This window comes from Silene latifolia, chromosome 10 (assembly GCF_048544455.1).
Source record: "Silene latifolia isolate original U9 population chromosome 10, ASM4854445v1, whole genome shotgun sequence".
Classification (NCBI taxonomy): Eukaryota; Viridiplantae; Streptophyta; class Magnoliopsida; order Caryophyllales; family Caryophyllaceae; genus Silene; species Silene latifolia.
This window is the reverse complement of record NC_133535.1, coordinates 19,775,650-19,799,543: the sequence shown is the minus strand read 5'-3', so window position 1 is coordinate 19,799,543 and position 23,894 is coordinate 19,775,650. Positions and strand designations below refer to the sequence as shown.

The following is a 23,894-nucleotide window of genomic DNA, read 5'->3' as shown; positions in this document are numbered from 1 at the left end:
GGTGCAGTGGTGTTTGCTCTCAAGATTTGGAGACATTACCTTTATGGGGCGACCTTTAAGGTATTTTCGGATCAAAAGAGTCTCAAGTACATCTTCACTCAAAAAGAGTTGAACATGAGACAGAGGAGGTGGATGGAGCTGATTGACGATTATGACATGGATATTATCTACCATGAAGGGAAAGCCAATGTTGTTGCAGATACTTTGAGTAGGAAGAGTGTACATTCCTTGTGTACAGCTCTATCTTTGATGAGGTTGAGAGATTAGGTGGGGAAGTTTGGGATACATATGATGCAGAGAGGGGATGCCGTGGGAGATCTGACAGTACAGCCTGATCTTTATGATGATATTCGAGGTAAACAGGCGTTGGATCCTAAGATGATTGAGTGGAGAGCTGGAGTAGAGAAAGGGACAGTGTCTCGGTTCTCTATTCATACAGATGGTAGTTTGAGGTTTGATGGTAGGTGGTGTGTCCCTAATGATGAGGAGCTGAAAAAGACTATCATGACAGAGGCACATTGTACACCATATTCAGTACATCCAGGTGGTGACAAGTTGTACAAGGACTTGAAGAACACGTTTTGGTGGCCTGGGATGAAGAAAGAAATAGCTGAGTTTGTGGCCCGTTGTTTGACATGCCAGAGAGTTAAAGGGGAACAGCGACGACCACAAGGTAAGATTCAGTCTTTAGAGGTACCTGAGTGGAAGTGGGAATCCATTTCTATGGATTTTATCGTGGGTTTGCCAAAGAGTCAACAGGGTAACAACATGATTTGAGTAATAGTGGATCGACTGACCAAGTCAGCTCACTTTGTGCCAATGAAAGATACATGGACTAAAGCACAATTAGCTATGGCTTATCGGAAGAATGTGCTTAAGTTACATGGAGTCCCTAAGGACATAGTATCTGACAGAGATGCGAGGTTTATCTCAAGGTTTTGGAAAGAGTTGCAGGAATCTTTGGGAACAACTTTGAAGATGAGTACAGCCATTTCATCATGCGACAGACGGTCGACTGAGAGAACGATCAAAACTCTTGAGGATATGTTACGAGCTTGTGTGATGGACTTTGGTGGTAGCTGGGAACAGAGGTTGGATTTGATAGAGTTTTCTTACAACAACAGCTATCACACTAGCATTGTCATGGCACCGTTTGAGGCTTTATATGGGAGGAGATGCAGGAGTCCGATTTGTTGGGACGACAGTGCTGAGGCAGTGGTTTTAGGACCAGAGATGGTACATGAGATGGTTGAACAGATTAAGATGATCAGGGAACGGATGAGAGCAGCTAAGGATAGGCAAAAGAGTTATGCAGATCTACATCGCCGGGATATAGAGTTTCAGGTTGGGGATAAGGTTCTTCTGAAAGTATCTCCTATGCGTGGGGTTATGAGATTTGGGAAGAAGGGCAAGCTGAGTCAGAAGTTCATCGGACCTTATGAGATCTTAGAGCGGGTTGGAGAGGTTGCATATCGTCTGGCTTTATCAGCTGCGTTAGAGAGAGTGCATAATGTGTTTCATGTATCTCTGCTGCGGAAGTATGTGAGTGACCCATCACATATGTTAGAGGCAGAGAGCTTAGAGTTAGATGAGTCTTTATCATATCTTGAGGTACCTAAACAGATTCTTGACCGGAAGGTTAGGAAGACTAGGAGTGGTGAGACAGTTTTGCTTAAGATCCGTTGGTCTAACCACGAGACTGAGGAAGCTACATGGGAGGCAGAGGAGGCCATGAGAGAGCGTTACCCTTTCCTTTTTGATCAGGTATGTATGGTTACGAGGACGTAACCTTGTTTCTTTTAGGGGGGTAGGAGGTGATCGCAAAGAGTTTTTAAGAGTTTTTATACCCTTTTTATGTTACGTCGGTATGTTTGTTGTGGTTGAGTCGGGTTGAGTTTGAGTTAGTAACATGTTTTATGTTGAGTTTTGTTTTGGTTGTTGAGTCGGGAGTGTGTAGTGTGTGTCTTTGTTTTGTTGTGGTTTGAACTTCAGGGACAAAGTTCTTTTTATTGAGGGAAGACTGTAATACTACGTATTTATGAGTCTCTGGGTACTCTATCGAGTAGACCTTACTTTGTCGAGTAAGGGTGTGTTGCGTTTTAAAATAGTTTCAGACCTGTTGGGTACTCGATCGAGTAACGTAGATACTCGATCGAGTAAGGGGGCACTCGATCGAGTACCTCAGCTACTCGATCGAGTAGCCGGTTTACTGGGGATGATTTCTCGGGTTTTGTTAATAATGCGATTAAGTATATAATAACTTCCGTCACTTTTCTTTAAACGCTTTTAAAACCTAATTACTTTCAAAAAGAGAAATCGAACTACGTTCTTCGCATCAATCGCATTGTTGGCAAATCCCGGAGCTTGGAAGGTCGGATTTTACCTTTCTTTATACCATTGTGATCCTTGCGTCGAGGGTAAGATCTACGTACCGTTTTTATAGTATTTCGTTAAAGTTGGTTAAACCCTAATATGGGGATTTGGGGGTTTTGTTGTATTTTGTGATTGGTAGTGATTGTATGTTTGTATGTTAGGAGGGGGATTTGTAGAGGAAGCTTTTTGATATCAGCTGTGAGACCGTCTGATTGTGTTGTGCTTTCCGGGTAGGGTTTCCCTACTCAGTATTAGTCCCATGATGTGTTGGTCGGTGTTTGTGATTGTTGAATATTATCATACTCGTATTGTGACGGTTGTTGGCTTTGATTGTTGGTTGTAGCTGTGATTGATTGTATCTGTCTGTGTTCTTCGGGGTGCGTCCCTGGCTGAGTGGAGTCACTTGCGGGAGTGGCTTCACGCCCATGATTCGCCTTCTGTGGAACCCGCCACAGGAGGGATGTGCACATTAATGGATTTGGGTTTATCGCTCGATGGAGATGAGCGGGGCTTAGGTGGGAACGGGCTGCGGTCCCCCTGGCGGCGAGGAGTGACTGTTGCGATGGGCACTCAGCGGGGCTACACACTTTAGTGTGTAGTCGGGAGTGGAGTTGGGTTGGAGTTCGGAGAATATCCGTGATGATTGAGTTGTTTTTTTTCTTGTGTTGTTGGTTTATATAAATTGTGTGATTAGTACCGACCCCGTTTAATGTTTTAAAATCGTGGTGATCCATTCGGGGATGGTGAACAGTTATTGAGCAGGTATGAGTCGATTCTTTTGGGATAGCCGGGATGTGCCACCATCTCGATGATAGAAGTCTTCCGCTGTAGCTTTAGAAGTTTAATAAACATTTCAGTTAGTTGCTAGACAGTTGGTTTGAGAACTTGTATTCGTATTTTGGTTTTGGTTTTGGATTGTAACCTTTCGCTAAAGTATTACTATTTAAATGTTGTTTCGTTATTGTCTATTTGATTATCATTGCCTCGGGTAACCGAGATTGTAGCATCCTTATACCTGAGTGGTCCTGGTAAGGCACTTGGAGTATGGGGGTGTTACAGAAAGGTTTATATATTAATTCGCATTATTAACAAAACCCGACAAAACATTACCCGTAAACCGAGCCACTCGATCGAGTGTCCAACGTACTCGATCGAGTGCCCCCTACTCGATCGAGTACCAAGGCTACTCGATCGAGTACCCTACAGACAGAAACTGTTTTAAAAACCCAAAACACCCTTATTCGACAGAGTAAGGCCCACTCGATAGAGTACCCAGAGACTCATAAAACCGTAGTATTATAGGGAGTAGGTAATCCAATTCCCACATTATGTAGGCATTCGAAACTCTTAGGAAAATTAAATGCCTACATTTTGCCAAATAATTGGCAACCAAACATTCTCTCTATTTTGTAATTCAAGGATTTTCCCATTCCCATCAAAGGCAACCAAAAAAGGACTTAATATAAAATTAGGTTAAAAACCAAAGGTTAAAATAGAAAAACCAAATTGAGAAAGACGAGGAAAGTTAATGGAATAAAGAATAGGATAAATTTGCAAACACATGAGATAAAAAAACAAATAGTTTAGAAAAGAGAAGAGGCAAATTAGTGGAACAAAGGAACAAAATTACATTCGCATTAATTCATCACATTTCAATGTCACAAATTTAAAAGGGGTTTGCGATATTTTGTCCCTCGTTTTACTTATTTCGCCCCTAACATATTACTTTATTGTCCTTGAGTTATTAAAACTCCTTTATAAATTATTTCCTTGTTTTTTCTCATTTCAAATTCCGATTTCAAAATTTTAAAAACTCGCTGCAAAATTTAACAAAATCAGAACCGCTTACAAAAATCAATATCTCACATATCATTTTTAGTTCTTTACGTATTTTAGTAACGTTGATTTTCGTATATTAATAAACGATAATTAATAAACAAAAACGATTAAATTATCTTTGGATTTTTCCCATAGTAGTATAGTATCCATGTGGTTTGTCACTTTGTCCGTGGTACCCCTATTTTTAAGAACACAAATTCTCATTTGTGACGGTCGATATCCATCACAATCTTGTGATGGGTCAAATAAAACCCACATGGGAGGATAAAGACAAGTCATTGTGATTCCTTATGCATTCTACTTTTTGTCTTATCTACCCATGTGGGTGATATTTGACCCGTCACAAGTTTGTGTTGGATATATCCGTCACAAGTAAGACCTATTATTTTAAGAATGTGTCTATGGTATCCCGTATCCCCGAGGTTCATTATTTGTGCCTTAAAATCACTAAATTTAAGTTCACTTCAAATCCTATAAGTTCAGTTTAGTTCAGATCCTATAAGTTCAGTTCAGTTATAAGTTCAATTCAGTTCAGATTCTATAAGTTCAGTTCAGTTCAGATCCTATAAGTTCAGTTCAAATCTTATACGTCACTTAATTTAAATTCACTTTAGATCCTATAAGTTCAGTTCAGATCCTATAAGTTCAGTTCAGATCCTGTACGTCACTTAATTTCAGTTGAGTTCAAATCCTATAAGTTCAGTTCAGTTCAGATTCTATAAGTTCAGTTTAGTTCTGATCTTATAAGTTCATTCAGTTCAGTTCAATTCAGCTTTAACTCCTATAAATTCAGATCAGTTTCAGTTCAAAAGAATATGATTTAGGACACTTAAAATAAAATAGGACAACAAATAACCGTAGCTTAAAATTTAAATGGCTTTAAACAGATTCCGATGGAAAACAAGTATAGTAATGCACGCAAGTGGGGGGCAAAAAGCGTGACACACACTCCTCTCAAGTCTCACAGTATCTCACAAAACAAAGCCGACACAACCAACACACCATTTATTCGCACAAACCAAAAATAAAGAAAAGAAAATGTAATAATCAGAAAACCCCAAATAAAATACTAAAAAAAATAAACAAAAGTGGAGAGTGAGTGAAAAGAACGTCCTAAAGTAAGGTCCCACCAACGCACAATTTCCAAGGTAAGGTCATTTTCGTCATAAATATTTACTCTCTCTCTAAACCCCCTTATCATTCACTTTCCTCATTTTTCCCTCTCTTTTCCCCTTCGCTAAAACTCCATTCTTCCTCCACCGTACTACCGCCGTCGCCACCGTGATTCCGCCGTCGCGCCACCTTAATCAGCCGTCGTTGACGTGTTACTGTTTAGTTTGCTCATTTCTCCTTAAATTTTAACTTATAAAGGTATAATTTCTTTGTTATTAATCTAATTTTACGGTTTTCTTATGTTCGTAATTTCTTATGCAGTTGATGGATTTTGTGGTAAATGAAAGCACTGTAGTTTTGGTTTTGTTGTTAGTTGTATGATTTTGAGTGGACTAAATTTTTTCATTAATTTGTTTGGTTGTTATCTATGTAGATTACTTTCGGCGATTTTTATTGTTTTTCGCCTTTTCGGCGTATTGCTCTCCTCGTCCCGGTGAATCGTTTTGTGTAGGCGGTTTTACACAATGATTATCGTAAAAGTATTAATTACTATAATAACCTTGTAAATGGTACGGAGTAGTTATTAAGAAGTTTCTGTAAGGTTATTTGAGTAAAATTAATTGGCGGTTTTCGGATAATCTTGTCTAAAACTGCCTTATACAAAATTAATTTTTTTTTTCCTAAATTTATGAGAGATTGAGAGGTACTTTAATTGAGGTTAAACAAATGCTCGAGACGGGCAAGTATTTGATGCACTTGTGGTTTAGATGTTGAGAGTTGGGACGTATGTATCTGAATCTTGTTTGTGTTTGCTTTTTGAGCTGATGTTTGGAGTAAATCACTGAGCTTGAAAGAGTTAAATGATTTGGTGATAATGTTAGTGGATTTTGTATGGACACTGCTGGTATTAGGTAGGATTGAACCGATAGTTTATTAGGTTGCGGTGTAGAATAGAATTTTTGTTCTTTGGCGGTAGAGTTTAGATGATCGGGAGGTTTAGGGGTTTTTTTTGGTGCTATTTTTGGTTAAGTTGGGTCTGTGTGCAAGTCCAGCTGAGAGACTTGGAAACAGTAATGAGTAGGTAGGATATAAGGCAGACTTTGCTAGGTAGTAGTGTTTATGGGACATATCTTCTCACACTTCGGAGCCTTGGTTCACTGTGAGATTGAAGATTGTGGAGGGACTGGGTGCGGATGTTCTGGTAAGATGATTGCGTGTAGGAATGGAGCCTCAAGTGATGAACCTTTGGAACTAAGCCATATGTGTGGTGGTTAACCATTTGTAGCTCCACTACTTGACCTGGATAGTGCATTGAAACGTACTCCAAATATTATGATGTTTTATATAGCATGAAGAGGTTTTACACGTGAGTTTGGTGGTGCTTGATTTTGAATACTGCGAGGAAGAGCATAAAGAAGCTGGAACAGCAATTCTTTAACTGATTTAACTTTCATTGGTGATTTGGCGGCTACTATAAGCCCCTTTCTTGTCCGACCAGCGTAGGGAGAGATAGGAGGAGTGGAATGAGGGAGGCAAAAGGCATAGACGGTTTTTGGAATTCGAGTTTACCACAGTCTCAGTTGGACAGCTCAAAGCATGATTTTAGTACTGATGCGCATGGTGGAAGTGGGACAACTACATTGAAAAGGTTGGTCAAGGCCAATTTGAGGGATATATGACTATATGAGGACTATATTTTTAGTTTTCTGGAATAATGAACATATTGGTGTTCTTATCAGCTTCTTAGGGTTAGTTTTATTTTTATGTGTTACATGAGGCAGAATAACATCTTTGAAACTTGATTGGAGTGGATTGTTGTTTAGGTGAACCCATTGTAGTATGGTATTGTATATTGGCCTAGACAAATGATACTTGGATGCCATACATGCCATTCATGTATTTAGCTGGTACAAAAACAAGATGCACTAAAGTGCAACATGTTGTACCCGGCTTTGTCACTGTATCCCACCGTGATTCCAGACCGTTCTATTGCGATTAATGACGTGGTTTATTACGCTGATCGAATTGTTGGCGTGGAGTCTTGATTTTTTTATTAGGTCTTTTAGAGTTGAGCTCGGATGATATACATTGGCAGTAGACACGACTACACGAGCAAAGAGGGAGTCTCAAAATATATTTTTTTTATTGATTTGAAAGTTTTTTTCCAAACTCAGTTGTATTATAAGATCCAGTGTAATTATGGCTTCTACATACGGGTTGTAACTTTGCAGAAGCTATTTATCTAGTTCCCAGTTTTTCGCATATTTGTGAGTGGATTGTGAACCTAATCAAATACATAGTGGATTAGTGGTGAAAGCCTTGCAGTTGAAATGCAAAGCAGTATTTGTGTTTTGTTCTTCTTCTTCCTGGGCTTACATTGAAGTATGAAGTTGTGTCCAAGTATTAGACACGGCAACACATAAATGACTGAAGTAAAAGAGTCAGTCTGAGTTGCATAATCTAGCTTCGACAATTGCCACTGTTTCTTCTCCTAGTTAGAGAGAATAAATGTTGTACATGTTGGGATCAGTCTATCAGCACCTTTTTGGTCCAATAGACTTCAGTAAGTATACCCTGTCACTGCGTTTTTGGAGTTATTTTTTTTTGTTAAAGTAAACATTATCTGCCTATATCGCTGTTTGTGGATCCTTGAAAGATTAATTTGTTGGAGCTTAATCCTACCTATACCTGTCAAAGACCTTCGAATGACCTGCTATAATGTTGGCCTTTAATTTTCTTCGTTGACTCATCTGCTGAATTCTTATTCCTTATTTCAGGAAGTGGAAAACCATTATGTTGTGGATCTATTGACACTTCTGAGAAAAGTTATCTAATACTTGCTCATAACTGGTCATGGGTTCGGCCTGTTGTGTTGCTGCAAGAAATACAACTTTGTCCATCAAAAGTAGAAATGGAGAATCACAAAGGACTGACAGGTGTTCTCCACCGTGGAGCTGTCGGTGGGACAACTATAGACGTGTCGCCGGTGAAATTGATAATTCATCATTACAATTTAGTGACAGAACAATCACAGATGTTAGGATTGGGGTGAAAGATGGTGTGGGTCTAAATGGAGGTGTTATTTCTGATGGGAGTAGTCCTTTAGAGAATCTTGGTACACACGTCTCTCACAAGTCTCCTCCTTATGAAGGCTCTGACATGAATTGCATGTCTCCATCAGGTAAAACTTCTAAATAACCGACTAGCCTTCATACTTTTCAGCATGGGGGTGTAATGTACACCCAATACTTGAAGACAGTACCATATGATTTTGTTTCATTAGCAGATATCCTTCGTTGTCATTATTATGATTTACTTTGTGTCTCCAAAGAGGTTCCTTAACCAAGTGGGTTAGGGGGTTGCTCACGTAAACAGTATTTTGTTGTGAGATCAGATAGCAAACAGCTGATATCATTATTTTTTGAAAATTAATTTCTTGCGAGTTTCTCAGTAGTATGATTATATGTTTAGCTAAAGTTCTCCTTTTGCTTTTATGAATTAGCTTTCTGCGTTTAATCTTTATTTCAACTCAATGATGATTCCAGAAAGAAACTTGTGCCTTGCGCAGTCAAGCTATAGATCCCTCTCCCTCTCCCTCTTCCTCTTCCTCTTCCTCTGGTACTTTCGTATTTGGTGATTTTGTGATCCAAGCTATCATTTTTTGCGGTTTTAGAAAGTAAATTTTAGGGGGAACTTCTCAAATGTTGTATAGTACTGTTTTGCTCTGTCGAAATCTATGTCCTGTAGCCTGAGCATCACCTCTCTGTCCTCTGTGTCTATGTGCATGATTTGATGGGACATGTTTGATTCAAAAATCTGTTCTTATGGGCCATGATTTGCTAATGAGTCTTCCTAATCGTCTAAAATGAAAATGGACCTTCATTATATCGTGGCTTTAAATCTTGATCATTCACGATTACCTATCAGAGATGAAAACTATTACACGAATGCAAGGGTTTAAGGGAAACTATTAAACACCTGTAAAATTTAACGAAGGGAAGACATTTAGTCCCAAATGCGGAATACTTTTTTAACTTTTGCTTGGCCAAGTAATCCTTCACCACTAACAACCTCTGAAACTAACAACACCACTGCCCGGCATCACCAACGAAGTCATCTCGTCGAAAAACTGAGTCTTTGGTTCAAATGCCTTTATTTTGTTTTCTAGATTTTAACATTTACTATGAAATCTAAGATTTAAAAACAAATCTGTGAAAAGAGAAGAGACTTTGAAGGAGCAGCGTGAGGGACTGTGTTTGGTATGGTTGAGGTCGGTCGGGTTTGATCGGAGCAAGAGGGGAGGGGAGGTCAGTTGTGATTTGCAAAAGAGGGGAGGAGAAAGTCGTGAGAGCTGGAGTTAGACGACAGTCAGAATATTTCACGGTGGTCAGCATATGGAGAGGGGTTGCTGAAGTGAAGGACTTGATTATTTACTTATTTGTGAATGATTGATTGGGTGGGACTTGGAAGGCTACAGAGTAACGAATGAGGTGAAGAGAGCGTGATGGGGGTAAAGTAATTGGGCCATTATAATTCGGTTAATCGTGTAGATTATAATGTTAAGTGAATTTTAATTGACGATATTTTTGATGTGATTATGAAATCCTAAATCCTAACAACATGACTAGTTGATCTAAGTTTTTGCCCAAAAAAAGTGGCTAGATTTGGCTGGGTAAGTAGCCGAATAAGTAAAGTGGGTAGGTAAAATCGCTTGAAAGGGGGAGGAGGGAGGAGCATATCTTCTTTATTGGCCATGTCTCTGCTAAGTATCGGCTGTATCAGTTAAATATCGACCGTATTGGCAAAATATTGAACTATGTTAACCATTCTTTATGCATCCGAAATAAATTGGCCTCAGCAAGCTTAGAATCATCACAAGTCCGCCAGTATTTAATGCCACTGTCATCAAAGTCTGCTATGTGACTATTGAAGTCACTGAACACTTCGGCTATCAATTTTGCCATGGGAATATGGGATACGATCTGGAAGTAGTTAATAATAATCATTTACCCATTGTTTGGAACTTTGGATAGAGGGCTTTCGGGGGCGAGGGAGGAATACAATTTCCCTTGTTTGATCTCTCTCTCCTAAGGTTGCTGTGCTGAGAGATATGTTCTTGAGAGAGAACTGTATGGATGTCTCATTTCCCAAAGGTTTTGGAAAAGGGAATTTAGATATGCTTGCTTGAGATTGACGTCATCCATACCTCCCAAGAGCATATAATCGCTTTGACATTCTCTCATAATGTCGTACGAGATCTTTTCATTTGAACGAACATCTCCTTCATGTGTAGTGTGATGCTTGCATATTGGTAAGAGGAAAGTGGATAGATCTATATTTGCTCGTACTATAAATCCAAATATATCCAACATAAGAAAGACTTGGATGGAAAATACCTTTGCTTCATTCCCCCTCCCCTCACTCCCCCTCTCCTCCCTTCCCCTCTTTTTCATTCAATCAAAGGGTTAATGTATTTAACAAACACAGGTTCTTTTTCTGGAAAGTTGGCCTTTGTGTTTGTATCTTCATCGCAATTTATATGATTGCTGCATTTTCTGATGTGTCTTTTGCAATTTTTGTTTCAGAAATGTCTATAGCGAGCAGCCGCTTCTCAAAGGTGAACAATACCATATATTATTCAAACAAATGAAAACAAGATGTGTTTCATTTTTCCCTCTTATGCCAGCAATTTCTCAGTTAGTAGTTTAACATGGTGGCGTCATTGTTTAACAGATGAATACTGCAGAAAAGCCTGAAACTTCAGCTGCTCCCGTGAGTCGTCAATTTTCAATGCCTTCAAGTTCAACATTTTCACCACCAGGTGAGCACTTGGGACCGCAGCGTCAACTGCTTCCACCTTGTTCAACCCCATCAAGACGGGCACGGCGTTCACCTGGGCACCAACTTCTTAGGCAGATTTCGGATAGTAGAATCCTCGGTTTGAAGTCCCCTAATAGCAATTCAATTTCTGAGGGAAGGCCTTCTTTCGTGCTCTCGACTTTAAGCAATGACCTAGCAGGTGGGTCCTCTGATGGATGGTCACTACGCACATTTTCTGAACTTGTGGCTTCCTCGCAGAGAGAAAGGTGGTCTTTTGACAGTGAACGTTTCGGTTCTGGTCGTCACAAGCTTACTGGGTCAAGCAGCAGATTCTCGTACTCCCCTTCTCTTGAACTCCAAACATGTGGGGCCTGCTTGAGGGTCATGCCCGAATTTTCAGTAGTTGCTGTTCTAGTCTGTGGCCATGTGTATCACTCTGAATGCTTAGAAACCATGACTAATGAAGCAGAGAAGTACGATCCAGTTTGCCCTATTTGCACTGTTGGGCAGAAGCAAGTGTCAAAAATGTCGAGAGAATCTTTAAAAGCAGAAGCTGATCTGAAAATGAAATTCCTGAAAATATCTAGAAATCGTGTTGTAGATAGCTATGCTGATGGTAAATTGGGTGACTCGGAACTTCAAAAAACTTCTGCGAAAGGGAAGCTCCCTAAGATGGAGTCGTGTTCCAGTTCTAGGACTTCCTTTGCTAAACCTTTCTTAAAGCGTCATTTTCCACTTGGATCAAAGCGTAGTAAATCCAGTTCTGAAAATCAGCCGGATAAGAAAAAAGGGTTTTGGACAAGATATCGCAGAGATTGACATTGTTCATATCGTCGATGTAAGTGCATAAATTATATGCAGTAGATTTACTTTGTTCATCTTGTAGCTGTCTTACTCTTACTCTTACTCTGAGTTGGTCTTTCATTAGATTGTGATTGGCGTGCAATGATAGAATCTGGTCTCGCTTTTGTCGAGAATCTTCATCAACACTGACAGGAGAAGGCGTTGAAGTCCAAAGGAGAGAAAACCAAAAAAATCTCCTTATTTCCGTGTTAAGTTTTATTTGTTGACGTGAATTCTGTTTACGGACAACTATTATGTATCTGCTCACTTAGGAGTGATAGAATAGCAAGGTTTGTAATATTTACATAGTTCTAATTGTACCGCTTGTTTTTTGGGGGCGGTTCTCCTGGCTATTCTGATGCGGATTATAATCGGTGTACTAAATGTGTATGTTCTTCTAGATGGTTAGACAAAATCAAGCCACTTCTGACACGCACACAAAGTTAGTAATTTCCTATTTTGATATTAATTGTTGAATTATTAGACAATAGAGGAACGCTCCGAAGGAACTTGGGGAAACTGAGGATAAAACTGGGATGCCAAATTTACTGCATTTCCTATGAATCACAAAGCAGTCGCGTGTATTTGTAATTGTGTATATTTTCGGGTTTTCACTTGTTTCTTTAAAACATACTTCCTCCTATCCATAAGATCGTGTTATATGGTCTATTTTGCTCAATTTAATTTTGTATTTTACATTTACTATTTTAACAAGTGTATAATTAGTTAATTAATTATACATTACCGACAAGGCAATATCCTTTTCTCCCATAATTTAGCAAATTAGTCGGTGATTAAATACTCACAAGTCCTAAGAATACACACAAGATTCACAGTGTTTTTTTTCCCCGAAGCATTGTGCCAAAAACAAATGCATATAAGGGATCGGAGGGAGCATATATGTATCTGATAATCTACTATATCAAGTGAAGATCGGGAAGGAACTTGTCTGAGGAATCATAATACTCGGTCAGTCATTTGCGCGAGTCCTACTCTACTAGTCTTTGGTGCATGTAATATAAACTAGATGTAGACCCATGGAAGCTCCACTGCGGATGCGTTAAGAGTCTGAAGACACATTGTGACAAGTCGCGCTTAAGTCCAGTGCTTCACCAGAACATTGCCTCTGCTCACAAATTGGGCACATTGTGACAATCTCATGTTAGATGGTCCGGTACGGTCATTTGTCGTACACACATCTGAAACAAAAACACGTGAATTGTATAAAAGCCAGTTCTCTCTGAAAATAAACTCACCAGAACTAGGCATGTTGTGACAGTCAGTCAGATGGTTCAGTATGATCAGTGTGTACAAAATTCCTAGGCTTCCAGGTTGCACCAAGTACCAACATATCCCTTTCATTTCCTTGGACCGAAAAAATATCAAAAATCCAACATATACAAGTTACAATTTTGATTTCTGGAAAATCACTCCTCAGTTTTGAGTTCTGCATTCTGATTTCTGACACTTTCTACGTTAGAAAATACTCGCCTAAATATTATACAAGGTTTTTCAAGATAAATAGGATGACAAAAACCTGATCCGGGAACATCTTCTATGTTAGCATTCTGTCAATAACGTTGTTGTTTGGCAAATCAACTATGGTTTTTGGCTTTCTTCAACACTTCTTTTAGGACAAACGCAATTCGCTCAGCCATATGGTACTCAAGAAACCTCTCTTTCACCCTTCCGTAACCTTTTTTACCCATTGTTAATCTTCTCTCGACATGGGTTGCTAGTTTCACTATGTTCCTTGCAAGAGGGGTCACACCTTCTTTTCCAACAGGATGCAACAAACCTGTTGTCTCGTTCACGACTATCTCCATGGTGCCTCCAGCTGCTGTCCCCTGATGTTGATAAAGGGCAGGCGAATTAAACACGATATAGAATGAAAAAATTATCAATAATATAAGTAGCACGGTAAAAATCATTCAGCTCCTTGACTCATTAGATGAAGGATGAATTCAAGTTTTTGGGCAGCTAGCTTACTGAGCCATTAAAAGAAGCACAATGCCACAATCAGTATAGCGAACCGTTGTGACTAAAGGCCAAATAAATGCAATTATCAGTGAAGAATCAAGGATAAGCAATATTTGATCACTCGCGTCTGAATTTGTTAGGGCCGTTTTACAATATTCGATCTATGACATAGCATGTCTGAGCAAAAAATTGTTAGGGGCGTTTTACCATTACTTCTGGTCAAACAACTCGGAACATGTAGACAATTAAAGTTTATATGGTAGTTTATTAAACAATGGGGGTTAAATGGTTTGTTTAGCAAAAGCTTAAGAAAATGTTTAAATTAAACTTTACATACCAAATATTTAATGAGCGTAACATTTGCCTGTGACTGGGGAATAACTCATAAGTACCAGTACCGTTATAGATACTGTGAAGTGTGAACAATAAAAAGCAAAGACTAAAACCAGTAGATACTTACCAGCACAGGTAACTGGAAGGCCATGGCTTCAATAGTTATCCTTCCAAAACATTCCCCACGCGTCTATATGCAAAAATTAAGATAACATGTCAAACTAAAAGAAGTATACATAGTTTAAGGGTATGATCAACTACTCCGTTCAAGAGTAGCATATAAATAGATAATAAAGATGAACATATGCACAATACAGGAGAGGAACAGGAGACTAGTACGGTACAATAACAGAATTTGAGAGAAGGAAAACAAACTATGTTAATAATGTTTACAAGCAAACTATGTTTACAAGAGGATATTGAGTCCACAAAAAAAAAAAAGGAAACAAAAACCCCTTCAAATATCCTCCAATTGAGAGGGTTTCAAAATTGATCTACGTATTATAACAAGCGCAAATTCTCATTGTAGACGGGGCAAAATGTCGCCATTTTAACGATAAAAATGTGACCATTTTAACGACAAAATGTTACAGCTTAGAAAGAAATTTGTTCTGGTAACTTTTTATCAAAAAATGGTTACATTTTATTGTAAATTGGTCACATGTACTCCGCCTTACGCTTAAGGGAGACTTATTGTATGACAAAAGGATCCCCCAGGTTCCAACTGTAAGCCAAATTAATTTGGTAAGAAAGTGAACATATTTAACCAGTTGAAAGTTGAAATGACTCAAAAAGATAATGTACACTATCTGGGCAGGAACAACAACCTGAGTACATCGTATCACAATTTAGGCAAACACACGACATACAAAATAACATGACAAACATGCAGAACTAACAATGGCAGTCATGAAAATTAATTACAATGGGACACCCATTATCAGAAACACGGCGATGATCCCCGGATAAGATACTACTTTGACTTAGCTACATAATTATGTAAATTACTATGGCTCACACAGGACAATAAACATTCAAAAAACATTATATTTTCATGGGACAACCTCAAAATTCTTTGAATATAAGGCTAAGCTGATAGTTTGTGTCAGTTTTGACTACGCTCCAGAGAATAAGAAAAAACAAAGATGTTCATAGCAACTACATAATTAACTGAACTCATGTAGTTATGTGATTAAAAGATACTTCCTCTTCCATTTGAATATAAATATTTCAAATATTTTCTCGCATATTCTGAAATACGTTTACAATCAAATGGAACAGAGGAAGTAGAAGCAATCATCAACTACAAGTACCTGTGAGTTTTGGACTAGGACATCGATTGCGGCAAGGTATGGAGCGACAGTTAGGGTTTTATTAATAAAATGAACACGATCCTGAATCTTCTTCTCTATAACAAAATTCCGGAGTTCTGTTTCAAACTTAGTTTGGGCACTCATATCGCTTCCTACAACCACTGCATGCATTGGAGGCACCTGGAGTTTTTTCTCTTTCACAATCTGAAGGCTTTCATGGAACGAGCGTAAAAACAAATCTTGTCCTTTGCCACGAGAAACACCTGCAGCCAAAGACGGGTCCTGGTTATAAACAAAATGTGTCCTTTTGTATTCACTTGATTACTACTCCATAAAACTATAAAACAAAGGATCAATTTATCAGATCATAGGTTTAGTTTTCCAAATCAGTAAAGGGACAAACGAAGCAAACAAGCTCAGTACTACATCTTCCACTCCAATTTATTGCACTTTGTTGGTTGCTACAAGCTACGAAGCTAAACAAAAGAGAAACAGAACATGAAACAGAAAACAACAGTTGCCTCATCATTCTGAGATCCATTGACCGTTTGAGTTTAATCCTACTGTCTTCTTTCTCTTTTTGATGACCTTTGCACTCACAAACTCTCGTGCACTACATCACAAACAGTGAAAACTTCTGACACACGGATTTTTAGCAAATAACCCGAGCTACTCATGACTTAAACTTTCTTGTCCTTCTCCAGCACAACCAAAAAAAAGGAACAAACAACCGAGGTTATATATTTAATGAAACTTGAAACATACTGTTGATAATTGCAAAAAGTAGATCGTCATTCCGCACACCAAGTGCTTCTCGAACATGCTCACGTAGAACTCGTTTGGCTACGCTGTTCTCAGCTACTTCCATTAGGTCTTTGCTATTCCCAAGGTGTACAACAAAAGTGTCTGGCATATTGATACTGCAGGATTTGTGTTCATCTTCAAAAGTTAGAAGTAGCTAAAGACATAACTGAGAAGCAAATTTATAAAGTGAATAGTCCAAGACAAGAAGCCGAGAACAAGTCTTTGATAGTTTGAAGTCACATGTGATTGTATTTCAATGCACTAAAATTTGAAAATATAAAAGGAGCAACTATGTAATTAGTAGCTCGAATTTAACCACATAGGCAGCCTCCACCTTTTCACTTCCCCTCACCCAACAAACTTCTGACAATTTATGATCAGATTGCCAACAATCCAAACAAAGAGTACGTCAACATAGGTTTACTGGGTTTATAAAAATGGCACTGCTGTTTAAGAGAGTATCATAAATGAACAACCATGATGAAGCAAGTACAAAAGCGATTCCAGAAAAATCAAAAGATGAAGAAAGAAAAACAAAAGAAAAATGATCAGGAATCAAGCTCGATTAGACCAATTCTTCACCGGTTTTCTCATCAAATCATACTTTAAACAAAATGTCAGATCTTGACTACCGTAAAACCATCTCACAAGGGTTTTCACATGCTCATTGTCAGCTAATGCATTTTGTTTGACCACAAGAATATTGTATCTGCCGTGATGGATATATATGAACCAAAGAATTACATATGAAGTACAAGCCAATTTTCCACGGTAAAGCAGCAAATCCAACAATACTGTGTCATGACACTACAGGATTATAGTTTCTACTCCATAAACTCCCACAAACATCAGGCATTGAACATTAAAAAATAGGAAGTAGGAATTCAAGTAATTACAAGATCTTTGAAAAAAAATAGAAAAAAAAGGTAACCACCATGAAACATACCCCAAACGTTCTCTTGTTCTGTTCTTCCAATATTCTGCCGTTGTGTGAGAATCAATCATTGCGCCTGCAACATATGGTAAATGCTTCATAAAATCCAATTTGAAGTAATGGCCCCGCATTTCGTGAATCCACCACAAAATCTTTGGAAGAACATGAGGAACATTATCTTTTAGTACTGCATCCAGCCATTTCCCAGCAACAGCGGTGTTTAAAACAACTAAATCAGCTTTAAGAGCAATATCAATAGCCTTTTGACCCTTAGCTGAAAAGACCTGCATCATATAAGTTAAAAAGCAGGTGTGAGGGAGAGATGTCTCAACGGTACACCTCTATCTACAGCGCACAATAGTAATGCTAGAATTGAAGTAAATTAATGAACATTGATGGAGGGGTGAGCTAGAGATGTCTGACCTGTACACCTCTGTCTAGCATCTTGTTCTCCAAGCTGTACACAACCTCATCGGTTTCTAATGGTTTTTGGAACGTAATCCACACAACATCAGCACCAACACCCCTCAAAAGAAATGCCAGCTCCATCAGTAACAAAGGCCCACCTGGCACACAACAAATGCAATGCAATTGAATCCCAGGAGAGATAATGGGCAGGAGCTGGAATAACTAGTTATGACTCATGAGTCCGTTGAGGAGCAGCTCAAGAGAACATAGTTTCTTCAATAGTTTAGCATGTTAAAAGAAACAGATTTAGCCCTGGAAACACTCTGTCATACACTCATAGTAGTAGCTTTGAGCGTGTCGTCAATTATCCAATATTTAAAGACGTTCCTTATTTTACCATCCACTCCCCCGTCTTAGAAGTACCTTCCATTTTCTACTATTTGGTTGTTTCACAAACTTAAGTATTCATAGATACTTGAAGACAAAGAATTTATCAGGATAGACAATCATCTCCCAAATCATATGAAGATTTGATCAAGAACAAAGCCACAAAATACCAACTTAAGACCAATACACACTCCGGGTCCTTGAGAAGTAGGAACATCTAACCCGAACTATTACCTATTGTACATTGCTTCCTTTTCAAAATCACTGCAAGCACCCAAAAGACCCGAATAATATCCAGGTACATAAGATTCATATATGCATTGTAAACATGATCTCCAACAAAATTAATGGATCAAAGCTTCTAAATTCTGAATTATTTGCTCCTGCACACCTTTTTTGATGACCTCAAAAGGAACCTTTGTGCCTAAGCCTAAACACAAATACAACTTCTGGGGGGTAAAATCATTGAGGTAACACCAAAAATATGCCCTTGACACTTCCACAGGGAAAAAGGTTCAAATGAATCATAGAACCACAGTCCTCATCACAAGTCTCACAACAACGATTGACCTGAAAATTCTAACTGCACATAAGAGAAGCTACTGAATCATTTCTTTGGCCATATTGAGTCTCTGTCTTAGGCTTGATAATAACCGGGAAAAAAATAGAGAAAGATCACCAAATTTAAAGGAAAGAATTTGTGGTGTATTAATTATAAGAGGACTAACAGAACCAACTTAGATAATTTGATCCGTGATAGTGAATCTCAATGGAGTTTAAAATTCAACTGATTCAGCAAGCTTAAGCAGTTCAGCATACACTATTGTGATCACAATGATAACACTATATCCAGCATCATAACACAAATATACGAACCATCACATGAGATGTCACTTTCCCTTACAAGTCATACAAGTAGAACTAGTCAAGCTGATCAAGACGGTGGAAATCACACAATTACTGGATTCACTAAAAAGCCTAGGAATCAATACACAACGCCTATCGTGGATACCACTTTAAGCACCTTACTCAATCTCCCTAAGCAGAGCCTACAGCTATCACACTACTTTGGATACATTTTACTTATCCCCACTTTACTCCATAGGCCCATACCACAGCCCATAAAAGGCGTCTTCTTATTCAAAGATAAATTTTACCAAGATAATTTGCGTCTCTAGCAAATTAAAAGAATGCCACAAATTAGTTTCAGAACACTTACCATCGATCATAAGGATGCCCCCCTCGCAACCAAATTTAAAGCATATCTAGCCATTAATGACTACTCCACTATATCGAAGAAACAGAATGGGGCAGCCAAAATTCCATACCACGAAATATTTCCCGTAATTCAAAAACTAAAATAAAATATGAACTCCCCGCCTTCTAATTTACCAAAAATGTCATTATATCTTGCTAGTATAGCTGTGTTACTTTAGCAGGACTTCGCAAGTTTAAACTTCAAATGTGTAAATCAACAAAGAGGGTAAACAATTATTCATTCATCATCCTCTCACTTAAACCCCCTCCTAGTTATGCAACTTAAACTCGGCAAACAATTCTCTTCTAAAAAAAGATTACAATATAACAAAACTAACATACATAGACATTAACTTCCACAAATTACAATATGCAAAAATGAATATATTAGGATACAATAATATATTCTCATGTGAAATTGTCAAAGTGACTTAATATTCCAACATTTCCTTAGATTATTATTTCCCAATATGTCCATTTCTGGACCTTTAAACCCATGTAACTAATACAATCCCTCGAAAAAAATCAGATATTCATACTTCAACAAAAACCTCACTAATCTATTTTACATCAATACTTTCGTATATAACTTAACAGAACATTCCTAATAAGACCATTAATCCTAAAAAGGACAATTTCATACGATATACTCCCTCCGTCCCGGTCAATTGTTGTCCTATGGTTTTGGCACAAAGACCAAGGAAAGAGGAGGGGGTCAATTACTAAATGACAAGTGGATCAAATTGAGTGTGAATGATCAAATTGCTCATCAAGTTCATTCTTAAAATAGAAAGGACAACAATTGACTGAGACACCCAAAAATGGAATAGGACAACAAATGATCGGGACAGAGGGAGTAACAAAGCTATGATACATAGGCTGATAGGCATTACTTCCACAATTTATACACATTCAAAGATCAGATATTTATACCTCAACCCCATAAATCCTTAGTTACACCCAGTGTGTACCACATCATCGTACATTCCAAGCGAAAAACTAGAACTTTTAACACCTCCCGTTACAAATAATACTCCTAAAGGCTAAAGCAGAATCTAAGTGAAGTAAAAATGAAGCATTCTCATTGGTTAGGCGTACCATAACATGGTAAACCACTAAGAATTTTTCCTTCAACACAACATCTCAACCTTTCTAACACTATTACTACAAAGGACAGTTTCATAGTTTCATAAGAAACAGTAAAAAAGGGGGAAAATGATAGCATACCAGAGAGTGAAAGTTCATGAGAGACAAGAAGAACAAGCTTAGACTTCATGAAAGACAGAGGTGACGAAGGCGAAGAACTGCGAACAATCTGATTACGCTGATCGAGTAGACGATCCGAGCGCGAAGACGAAGATGAAGAATCGGGAATGGTGGAGCGCATTAGAAACACAATTAGGGTTGATATTGAGAGTAATGCCACCATTATTAAAACCCATTTCTGCTTCTTCTGTAGGTTGATCGACATTGTTGAAAAGCTTGATGTGTGCTGATGTGAGTGTTGTTTCGCCATTGATGGAGCTTCGATGAAGATGAATTTGAGTGATCGTTGTTAGAAGGTGTGGTGATTTGGGGGATTGGGAGAATAGTGGGATGATTTCATTTTCTAGGGTTTAGTGCTGGAAATTGATTGGGGAAATTGGGGATTTTTAAGGAGAATGAAAGTGTCTTCTTCTACTCGGCTTCTTTTGCTCGTCCGCTACTCGTAGTGTGTCATCAATTATTGATTTTATGTTTTCATCTCCTTGTGTTCATTCAATCATTCGTCTGTGTTTCCATTACTAGGACACCAATTGGAAATAACCTCGCAAACGGCTTAATCGCTTCAGATTAGAGTCGGCAAACAAATAACACAATTTGAAAACACAACACGAAACTTAATTGGGTCGGTTTGGGATTAAGGACTCATGAGTCATGACCCGTTTACATGTGAGTATGTGACACACACGAACCCAAAACAATCAGAATTGTTTGTTTTTTTTTGGTCTAAACCATCCGGTAATCCGAACCACATTGGGCCGACTAATCCGGATTTCGGGGCGTGTCCAAGGATTACGGTATTTAAACCCCTCCCAATCGCAGTTGTGGGGGATCGATCCACAGACCTCCCTACCAAGCGCAGCCCCATGCTACCACTACGCCAACCAACAATTGGTAATCAGAATTGTTTGTCAGGTCTAAAAACTGTTACTAGAAACTATAGTTCGCATTTAAAATTTCATTTGTTGTAACGATTCAATCTCTTCTATAATTTTCCAAAAATGTAATTTGACGTGGATGTTATTTTACTGGTCGCGAATTTTTTCTTCCCACCCCACTTCGCAACTTTTTTTGGAAGTATTTTGGAAACAAAAACCGTCTTTATCTATTACATCGGCCTTTTCTTTTACCTATTCTCCATATCGAGTCATATACGGAGTAGTTGTACTAAAGCTAATTCTAGGTAATATTGTCTGATAAGCACAGCTTATCGGGTCCTTAAAGTTTATGGGCTTGAACAATTAATTTTTGTAAAATGAGTTCGTGAGTTAGACCTTAATTACATTGGGCTGCAGATGGACATGAACGTTTTAATTCATGTTAGTTCATTTTGCTCACCAACAAACTAACCTCCGTTCTGTTTATTTGTTTGTTTTTGGTTTTGACACATAGAACAAAGAAAGATGAGGTAATCAATTATTAGTAAGGCCATAATTTGTTGCATTCCGGCGAGTTTCGTGCTCGAGTTTGGGAAAGGTATATATTGGGGTGGTTTGTGGTGGAGTCGTGTAGTGGTTGGTAGATAAAGCGTGGGCATTCGGATTGAGTTAAGGAGTAATAGGAAAATTAAAGAAATCAGGGGTATTTTAGTCATAAAAACACCAAAATAGAGATTTGGGAGCAATTTACAAATTTTGACAATTTTTTGGGTGTAATTTTTAAAACAAATTATAAAAGGGAGTAAGTTTGAAAAAGTATATTTTAAAAGGTAGTAATTGATAATTTACCCTAATTATTATTCAATTTTTATATAATATCACTTTCTTTGACCAATCAGCTGTTTTTTTTATTACAACTATCTGCCCAAATGAACCTTGCAACTTGAGTGTTAGTGCTCTTAATTCTAGAGCTGATCAAAAGCGGGCTTGGGCCAGACATGGGTCGGGCCTAGCTACTAAAAAAGTGCCCGGCGGGCCGTATTTAATTGCCCGAGCCCGCTAAGTGGGCCATTTTCCACTGTCCGTACCCGCCCACTTCAAGAGAGCGGGCCGGCCCGTGGGCCTGACTAAAATAAAATACAAAAGTTAGTGTTTCTATTAAAACACGAGTTTGTTATAACTACATCCCCCTAAATCTTAACAATTATCTTTAAAAGCTTACTCTTAAAAAAGTATACTAATTTTCAAAAGATAAGTTTACTAATTTTGGAAAAAACACAAGTTTGGCAATGTTCTACTACAAATATCAAAAGTTCATTTTTGTCTCGGTATTTGTGCGGCACTGTTAGCGGTTACATACACTCTCGTGTAAATACTTGAAAGGTATTATCTTTATACGACAATCCCGTTAGCATGTCCAATCTCAGAGAATCTTTATACGACAAGTGTAAATACCGACAATCTTCCATTTATACGTAAGGCATAAGTATTCATTTGCGCTACCTAATTGATTTAGAGTGTACAAATTGCAAATGAAATGAGCAGAGAACGCCTGAGATTGAGGGTTTCAGGACTTTTATGAGGTTACTAATAATAGCGGGCCTAGCGGGCCGCCCATGAGCAATTTTGTTTAGTCCAAGCCCGTCCATTTATTCTAGCGGGCCGAATTTTCTTGTCCGTTACCCGTTTAATTTTTGATTTTTCTTAACCAAGCCCGCTATTTTAGCGGGCCGAACGGGTCGGCCCGCACTTGATCAGCTCTACTTAATTCTTATGCTAGTTGATGCATGTATTATAGGCCAAGGAACCAATAATATGAATATGATTGGTTTAGGGGCGTCTTAAAAAAATGGAGGCCTAGTGCAACATGGATAAATGAGACCCCAAAATAAATGCACAAGTATATTACACTTCGATATTTGTATTGAATTTCATTAATTAAAGCTTATAATACGGTGATCAAAAGCGGAGGCCCGATTCCCACGCCCGTGATTGCCCGTGGCCTTAGACACCCCTGATTGGGTCAATATGAAAAAGTCAATGCAAACTCCACTATTTGTTCAGTCAAGGCTAACCGATGACTTAATGAGTATATATGAAATGTAATATGGCCTTATTGTAAAGGGTGTTCCACCAATTGAACCCTTTTATATTAAATCACAATTTTGTTACCCTGTTAAAATCGCAACTTGGAAGTAAAAAAGACCTTACATTATCGAGTTATTAATCTTCTTGAGTTTGGGCGTTGAATGTTGACTGATCAAATTTACGATTTAAGAAAGGAATTGGTGGGTTTTTTTTTTTTTTTGTAAGAAGTTTATAATAATATTATGTAAGAGAGCATTTTAT

General features: G+C 38.3%; 2 protein-coding genes across 5 annotated transcripts; one reads left to right on the top strand and one right to left on the bottom strand.

The window, feature by feature from the left end:
• Positions 1 to 5,201: 5,201 nt before the first annotated feature.
• LOC141605314 (uncharacterized) lies at positions 5,202 to 12,372 on the top strand. Of its 2 annotated transcripts, XM_074424023.1 has the most exons (5): positions 5,224 to 5,583; positions 8,103 to 8,506; positions 10,911 to 10,942; positions 11,059 to 11,983; positions 12,074 to 12,372. In XM_074424023.1, the coding sequence occupies exons 2-4, from the start codon at positions 8,179 to 8,181 to the stop codon at positions 11,962 to 11,964; spliced, it is 1,266 nt and encodes a 421-aa protein (XP_074280124.1). In that variant the 5' UTR covers positions 5,224 to 5,583; positions 8,103 to 8,178; the 3' UTR covers positions 11,965 to 11,983; positions 12,074 to 12,372. The 2 variants fall into 2 exon arrangements, with proteins under 2 accessions (XP_074280125.1, XP_074280124.1); XM_074424024.1 differs by having other exon boundaries at positions 5,202 to 5,583; positions 11,059 to 12,372.
• Positions 12,373 to 13,100: 728 nt separating this feature from the next.
• LOC141605313 (uncharacterized) lies at positions 13,101 to 21,205 on the bottom strand. 3 transcript variants are annotated; one of them, XR_012526319.1, is made up of 8 exons: positions 20,632 to 21,140; positions 17,776 to 17,918; positions 17,365 to 17,636; positions 16,380 to 16,534; positions 15,615 to 15,877; positions 14,429 to 14,491; positions 13,526 to 13,835; positions 13,101 to 13,187 (listed from the first exon to the last, which is right to left on the bottom strand). XR_012526319.1 is itself a non-coding variant. In XM_074424022.1 (8 exons), the coding sequence occupies exons 3-8, from the start codon at positions 17,899 to 17,901 to the stop codon at positions 13,584 to 13,586; spliced, it is 1,131 nt and encodes a 376-aa protein (XP_074280123.1). In that variant the 5' UTR covers positions 17,902 to 20,053; positions 20,266 to 20,519; positions 20,564 to 21,125; the 3' UTR covers positions 13,321 to 13,583. The 3 variants fall into 3 exon arrangements, 2 of the variants coding, with proteins under 2 accessions (XP_074280123.1, XP_074280122.1); XM_074424022.1 differs by lacking the exon at positions 13,101 to 13,187 and adding an exon at positions 20,266 to 20,519 and having other exon boundaries at positions 13,321 to 13,835; positions 17,776 to 20,053; positions 20,564 to 21,125; XM_074424021.1 differs by lacking the exon at positions 13,101 to 13,187 and having other exon boundaries at positions 13,321 to 13,835; positions 20,632 to 21,205.
• Positions 21,206 to 23,894: the final 2,689 nt, after the last annotated feature.